We start from the raw sequence: 8,258 nt of genomic DNA, 5'->3' as shown, positions 1-8,258 counted from the left end.
ACCTACATGTTTCTTAGATATGAGAAAGGAGATGTGTGACCATCCTCTCTGATGGGAACATAGACTTCCCGAAGCCCCAGAGGAGAGGGGTTTCCTAGAATTATGCCTGGTGGCAAGGACACTAACAAGTGCTGGACTGAACACTGAAGATCATTCTGGTCCGAAGCTCCTGCCTGTGATGAGACAGAAAGTGTGGGGCTGGCAAACCCCTAAAAGCTTGGGGAGCATAAAACCAGGACTTCAGCACGGGAGAAAAACCTCACAGCTGAGGCATTGAGATGCTGCTGGCAAGGGAATGCACTGGGTGAGTGCTGAACCACAACAAAAACTGCTGCACTTTTTATAACATAATTGCGTGCTTTATTGATATACACAGTAAAGCAGTATATAATACAATAGTAAGGCATATATTTGGTGAAATTTGGTATGTTGTGAAAAAATGCAGTAAAACAGAAGTTTATAAAAATAATTAGTAAATGTTACAGTGTTGGGTGTTAAAACACAATATATTATGATATCCAAGTAATAAACCAGTACTGAGTAACGATGTAATAACATGCCATATGGTATTTATGTTTTCAACTACACTGATTATGTTTTACAGTTTAATATTTTGTCATTATAAGGAATATGAAATAATTCCCAAATTATGCTTAAAAAAGCAGCAATAAAGCTTTCAACTTTTTAAATACTTTTTGACAGACTCACTCCAAAACTAAAGTAAAACAAACAAAACAAAACCCTGATGAAAACAACCGTGCAATCTGTTTTTCCTCCATTTTTTTTCTGAAGAGAAGGTTTAACGTATAAGGGGGGGAAAAAAAGAAGAAACCCATTTCTCAAATCGCAATTTAAACCTTCTGCTAAAAAAGGCCATGAGAAACAGTGAGGGTTCCTATTTTTATAAAGTGTTAAAAAAAGCTCTTTATTAGGAAAGCAGAGGTTTGGGAGGATTGTACTTATTTTTAAAGATTATTAACGTTGTTATTATTTAAACGATGATACCTGGTCACACAATGGACACGTGGCGAGGATGTAACATTGTCGTACATAATTGTCAGAACACCACAAAACCAAAGTGAGGTAGAAATAGCATGACTAGCTATGTTCAATGTTAACTAGCATTCAAAATAAAATCTTTCCCAAGTTTAATTACAATTCATACAAGAAGAGGTAACAGATTTTTTATACTCTTGCAATATAAAGTCAGATGGTGTATTTCTATGTATTCTAAGGTAAAATTAAAAGCTGGTTAAGAAAATGAAGTGGTAAAGCTTTTGCTGACAGCACCTCATACCCAAACCAATCTCTCCCGAGCTGCAGTCAAACTGGTTAATCTGTTTTGCTACTGGTTCCTCTCTTCCTCACGTTATTATTAATTGTGCAGGATTACTTGTAGAGAGAAAAACAGGGAAGGAGAAAGGACCAGGGCCTTTGTTTTGGTGATAAACACCTCATGGAGCAGTATGACTACCTTCACCCGATCACCACGCGCGCGAGAACAGCAGTAACTCTTGTGCAGCCTTTCCCAAAGGTTGCTCACAGCGCTACAGCTCCTTGGGACTGGCTGCTGTAGCAGGCTGAGACACGGGACTGCGGAAAGCTCTGGTTGTACTGTCCAGAGGATCGAGGAGCTTCATGCCCATTAACAGCACTGGGAGCTGGACAATGCTCTGTGATGCTTTGAGGGGGTCAGGAGGGAACTTCTCCCCTGCTGAAGCACAGCCAGCAGGTACCGGACACCGAGCTCCGAAAGTTTAAACCAGTAAGGCAATTTCTACGTTCCTTTACTAACAGCATTCAGGAACTTAGTCAGCAGAGGAAACACTGGCACATAGGATGCTCATTAAATTCTTTCCTTTCTTTCTTTCTTCTGGGTTTTTTCTTTTTTTTTTTTTTTTTTAATTAATTTTTTTTGCAGGCTCTGTCATGTAATGTGCTCTTTCATTTAATTATTGCAAACTAGCTGTGTAATTGCTAGTTGCTGTCCGAAAGCAGGACAGTAATTCATGTAATTCTTAATTTTATTGGAAAGATATGACATAACTACCTTCATTGGAAGTTCAGTTTTGTGTTTTTTGTTTTTTGTTTTTTTTTTTTAGCCAGCCCTAGTCAGACAAAACCAATGAGAAATGTAAGTTGGCCATTTTGGTGTCACTTCAGGAAATACTTTTTTTTTACTTTTTGTTAGGCAAGGAAAAGAACACAGGACATGAATCTCTCTGATGCAGTTACAGAGCTGAAATGAAACTAAACAAATGCACTGCCTCAGTATATTTTTTTTTGTGGTTTTTTTAAGGGGGTTTCTATAAACAATTATTTTTATAAAGCACACTTTAGTTTACAATCTTTCATTATAACTGTTATAAATTTTTTTTAAACAACCCGAAATGCGTTCCATATAAAGAAATGGCAAGTTATTTAGCTATCAAGATTTTACATGTAGTTTTCTTATAATTTTTGTACAATTGCATAGACGTGTAAAACCTGCCATTGTTAACAAAACAGTAACAGACTTAGGAAACTACTGAAATCTACAGTATAGTACCACTACCCTTCACAAAAATATAGATTTGTTTTCTTGTAAACTCTTACAGTCTAATCCTCTTTGTAGTATGAATATTATAAAAACCATGCGGAACGCCTGAAGTTGTAAAACACATCTTGCTATTCTAACACCTTGTCGTCGGTCATCACTGTCACTAAGGTTTCCATCGCTCTTCCCAAGTCGTCTGCCATGTGGAAAAGGCTCCCTACATTGTGGCCTGAAAAAGAAATTCAAAGAAGAGGAAATTAAACAAAGAGGACATGGCAGCGTGTTGGTAGGAGCATTTTAGAGATCCATCACTCTCCATGTGCCGCTCGCCGCCATCCCCAAGGCAGTACACTGCAGAGCACTTTTCCCAAAAAGTGGACTCCCAGATGAGTCCAACAGGTTGTTGTTAGCAAAGGTTGCCAGGTTTGCAGTACACTTCAGCAGCAATACTGGCTTGAATGGCTATGGTAAACCATGATGACAATAAGCCATCACCCCCCATAGTGATAAAGCATCATCATTATCAATGTTCACCAAAAGCAACAATTAAGTCCATTGACATCACAGAAAAGGGTCTGACTAATGCTGAAAGTGTTTGAGCATTCAATGTTCTATCAAGGAGAAAACCAGAAACAAACAGATCAACAGTAATTAACTAAATCATTAAACCCAAGAGCTCCCAGTAGGATACCTGCACAGACATATAATGATGACCAAACTAAGCAGCTCAGCTCATTCAATAATTTTTAAAATATCTTTTCCTTTTCAGACAGCAGTCCAGCAGAAACAAAGATGCCACAATTATCAACTAACTACTATGCAGTGATTCACTTTTACATTTCTTCTCACCCATAACCACTCTAAAGTCCTAAGATGGTATAACCAAAACCTCCTACACAGAAGTGATAAACAAACATGCAGTACAATTCTGGAGACGAAAGCCCCAACTTCTTACATTTGTGTCACCACTGCTTCAATGGAAAGGAAAGGCAGCAACACTGATGGGCAGTAAGGAATGGATTCATCACAATTAGAGACCAAACAGACTTGAAGACAGGGAGATTAAATTGCCAAAAGTTGCCATTTTAGGCCCCTGGCATACCCTGTCTCGTCTCCCACTTCTGTTCAGAAGAGTGTGGGTGTCCTGCAAGTCTTCTGTCAGATTTTCAGCCTTCTATGATTGTCTCAAATACCTTCTGGCACCTCAAATGACAGAAACAGCTGAATCCCATCTGGAATCTCCCTCCTGAAAAAAGTATGACTGAAGACGGAATATGACACAGATCTAGTCACCTTATAAGATGAGCACCGAAATCAAGGACTGAATGCTCAAGATTTCTTGCAAGGACAAAGAGGAATGAGCAGACAGAAGGTCTCAAAACAAGCAGAAGGAAATTATATTCCACACAGCACATAATTGTATTACTGAATTCATCGCCACAGGCTGATGTTGAGGCCAAACACATAAACGAGTTAAAAGAAGAGTTAGAAAATAATTGCTGAAGAAAGATTTTTTTAGATGCAAAGAAGTGCACGTGACCTCCAACTCAAGAAGACCCCTCACTGTAGTGTCAGCAACTGAACATTTATAACAAGTGAGGTATTACTAAATAAAACTGTATGTTGCTGTGGCCTGAGGGGGTTTGATTTACTCTCTGAGAGCACTTGTGACAGAGTACTTGTCTGGAAAAACACAGGAGGTGCAATGCCATCTGCCCACAACTCTGCTTCCCAGAAATGCTTTGCAGGAGCCTGGATGCAGAGTCCTCACCATGGTCACTGAGGAAGGAGCACCCAAACAAAGGAAGGACATGACCAGGGCACCCAGGAATACACCTTTCATGCAGTCTCTATCTGTAATGTGCCAGAGGCTGACTGTTACCACTAAACACTTACATCGTGGGTGTCCCTCCTGACACAACTGTCTTCTCTGACAGGAATGAACCTTCCCTGTGTGGCAAATCAGACTCACCATCCTTTTCTGAATGCCCATATATTATCGTTTTCATGCACTATTGACATTTCTACAGTAAAAAGAGCTTGGAGTGACATTAGTTCAGCAGCATCTATGGAATAGAAAAAAATTACCTGAGAACCATTCAGAGAATCAGAGAATGGTTTGTCTTGGAAGGGACCTTAAAGACCATCTAGTTCCAACCTCCCTGCCACGGGCAGGGATGCTGTTCAATTGCTCAGGGCCCCATCCAACCCGGCCTTGAACACTTTAAGGGATGGGACATCCACAACAGGGCAGCCTGTTCCAGTGCTTCACCACCCTCTGAGAGTTTCTTCCTAACCTCTAATCTAAACCTCCCCTCTATTTAAACCATTGCTCCTTGTCTTGTCACTTATCTGCCTGTATAAAAAGTCCCTCTCCTTCCCTTTTTTATAAGCCCCTTAAGGTACTGGCACAATGAGGTCTTCCTGAAACCTACTCTTCTCCAGGCTGAACAACCCCAGAGGTTTGTTTCTTCTGGAGAACTGCTACCACCTTCTACATTCAAATACTCTTTTTTAAAGTTGTTAGATTTTTTTTTTTAAATGTAGCCTTCATTACTCAAAACTGGGCTGGATCTAAATGACAACTATTCAACAAGCTGCCCATTCGACAGCGAGCTGTGCTACGTGTGGCACAGTTTGCCAGATATTGATACAAAGCAATACTTGCTTCTAATCTGGTGACAGTTTGCTAATTGCACTAATGCACAGAGAAACAGATGCACCAACTAGCAATTTCATCCATAAATCATTAAAGTATAGCCATCCTATTCATCCTAAGCAAAAACTTGTAATTTGCTCATCAGCATGACGAGTAACTGAGTATGAAAAATTCCTGACAAGTTTTGGTCAAAATATAGTTTACTTTAAAATAAATGTATCCTACGACATGTATTTTAGATGTAAGTGATAATCTCTCTCACTGGCATCATGCAGGCTGAGATCAATCCAGCAAATTACACCACAAAAAGTGAGAATCTGACAAAGTCATATCAAAGCAAGAACACATATATGGGAGATGCTTATGCAAACAGGAAGGTAATTGCCCCTGGGCTGCTCTACTTACCTGAAACTCTGACATGGCTTTATCAGAATAACCCTGGTATAAGCAGAGTGAGGTTATAGCTGGCTTGCCAGCTGTGAGAGACAGGGCTGCTTTTGGGGTCACGGTCTCTCATTCAGATTTGCCATCTGTTGTTTCTAGAAACAACAATGGGACTCCAGGGCTCTTCAGGGTTTCCAACACCACTCATTCCCAGCTCAGGAAGAGTGATCATCCTTTCAGAGCAACCCAAACTGCTAAACCCCATCTTCAGAAAAAATTAGTATTTGTTAATATTATTTTGTTCTGTCAGAAAGAAGCAAGGTGAGAAAGGATAACTTCAACCAAAAACATATAAAAAAAAGCCTTTTAGAAGTATGCCACAGTAAATACAAACTGCTAAATTGTTCAGGTAATTGAAACACAAGCCAAGAACTCCTTATGCATCCAGGAATCCCTAGGTACTTTCTGATACACAAAAATTACAGAAATGTCTGGTAATATTTTTTTCTTTGTTAAGTGATGCTGTATTTTTTAAATAACCATGCTTTGAATCCAGTCTCTCCCCTCAAAAGCTGTGCAGAGACATGCTGGGTGATTAAGGAGATATGACTCCCTGTCCCCCACAACATCCACACTCCCTCTCCACACAGCTCTTAATTTCCTCTGCACAAAACCTGAACAATTTTGTGTCTTCTCCTGAGCCATCTGAGTTTACAGCTCAGAGCATGACCATAAACCACTGCTGACTGCAGTTTATGTTAATAGCTGGGCTGTAAAGTGCAGTAGCCTGGGGATCACAGTCTCCAGGACAGCCATGGGATGGCAGGATGGGCCAGAGGAGTGGATGACACAGCTGTGCCCCAGCCATACAACTGGCAGACCCTCAGCTGGGTGTCACTGCACTGCCAGCAGCTTTTTTTGCCTCTATTGGAGAAGAGATTAACAGCCAGGTTAATCCAGACTGCAAACAGCTGAGAACAAAATATACGATAATCTCCTGGTACTGCATGTGCAAGGAATGCACCCCTTTCTGTAATGTCTGTTACCTAAATAAGGGCTCAGAATTCACTGGCTGTTTCCATAGAGCTCTGCTGCTTCTATTGAATGCTGCTTACTGGCTCTCTCCAATACTAAAAACGTAGGACATTGACACTTTTAATTAAGAAGCAAATGAGAAAAATACTGTCCTAAAAGCACTTAGAAAAATACAGATCAGTTCTCCATTATTATTCATATTTCTAAAGTAATGGCATCAAAGAAAGTATTAATTACATTTTTTTTTTTAAACACTAAAGCTGAAAAAGTCTTCTCCGTGCTTGGGGCACTAAAAGGTTGAAAAATGCTGCTGTGAAAGAAAAAAACTAGCACACACATTGAAATGCAGCAATAAAGCTCAAAATGGACATGGACAGTATTAACTTCAACATATAAAAACCACAGCTGCATTTGCTTGGAAAGCAGAAGACACCTATTTCTGTAGACATTAACTACATCACTTCTGGTCACACACAGAATGATTTGTTTCACATTTGCTGAATTTGCTTTAGAGATTCTAACAGAATTAAGGCCCGTGGGTGGGGGCACAGTAATGGAATACCAATGTTATCCTACAGCTTGTCAGAGAAATATATGTGGAGCATTCAGACTGGAAAGAGTGGATAGAAAGTAAATTAAGAAACCCCAACACAATGCAGGGCCTTTTTCAGCATCACAGATTTCTAACCCTTCCCTGACAAAAGAAAAATCCTTCCTGTTGGTCGTTTGGATTTTGATACCCTTATTCATACTGAGTAATGATACCAAATCCATGGGATTACACATGAAGACAATACCTAATGTGAGTAATAGATCAGAACTTGGCCAGGTGGGTTTAAAACCACATGATCTGCCTTTGCACAAATAGATTCACACATAGTACAAAAGCTGTCCTATACCTTAGCTCATATTTCATTAGTAGGTGGACAATTGAGTTATATATTCAGCTCTGCAAGTTGCTAAGGCTCCTCTGGAACAGTTAGTGAGCACAAACTCAGCTGGAGAGTGACGAGTGATTCACTCAAGTCAGATTTTCAGGGTTAAGCTGCTGGAATCTGACTGGGTAGAACATGCCAATTTTTTTTTTTTTTATTAATTGTACCAAGTGCGCCCTCTGCATCAGAAGCTTTTTTGAATAATATGCATAAATATGAATGAGGATAGTGGAAATCAATGTCATGTTTTGCTGAATTGGAGAAAAATTCTCAGTGTATGAGCCGAAAAAATGCAGGGCTGAATGTGAAATAATTTACATAAAATTTCTGGACTGGTGCAGTCTGTTGATGTCATCCCAAGCACTCTTTTTTGATCCATATGAGAGGACCTGCCATTTGAAGACAGACTTAATCTGTACCAAAGATCTTACACCTCAAAGTAGCTGGACCTGTCCCAGCTCCTACAGCCAATGCAGAGAACCTCAAGGCATCACATCAGGACAAATCCTGGCTTTACCAGGGTAGCCTGTCAGTGGCTGGGGGTTCACAATGGCTCTGCTAAAAACCCCAGTGCAGTGTGTTTCCATGAGCCCGTCCCTCTGCACCAGCAGAAGTTTGGAAACTGGGTTACCTTTCAATTTCTGCCTCATCCACACGGAACACCTTCTGTGTGGGAAAGGTCATTTCACAGGTACTGCAATTGCACTCA

At 40.1% G+C, this 8,258-nt stretch overlaps 1 protein-coding gene across 15 annotated transcripts in view; it reads right to left on the bottom strand.

Moving 5' to 3' along the window:
- Positions 1-337: 337 nt before the first annotated feature.
- DMD (dystrophin) overlaps positions 338-8,258 on the bottom strand; it is a 799,860-nt gene continuing 791,939 nt past the window's right edge. For 9 of the 15 annotated variants that reach the window (XM_017833942.1, XM_017833934.1, XM_017833937.1 and 6 more), the window contains one exon: positions 2,189-2,765. In XM_017833942.1, the coding sequence (XP_017689431.1) occupies positions 2,668-2,765 (98 nt within the window). In that variant the 3' untranslated portion in view covers positions 2,189-2,667. Of the gene's footprint in view, positions 2,766-8,258 lie in introns of all 15 variants that reach the window. The other 6 variants (XM_017833936.1, XM_017833945.1, XM_017833946.1 and 3 more) reach the window with 3 other exon arrangements.

The sequence above is a fragment of the Lepidothrix coronata genome, unplaced genomic scaffold, assembly GCF_001604755.1.
Source record: "Lepidothrix coronata isolate B3197 unplaced genomic scaffold, Lepidothrix_coronata-1.0 Scaffold225, whole genome shotgun sequence".
Taxonomy (NCBI): Eukaryota; Metazoa; Chordata; class Aves; order Passeriformes; family Pipridae; genus Lepidothrix; species Lepidothrix coronata.
This window is presented reverse-complemented; position numbering and strand designations above follow the sequence as displayed.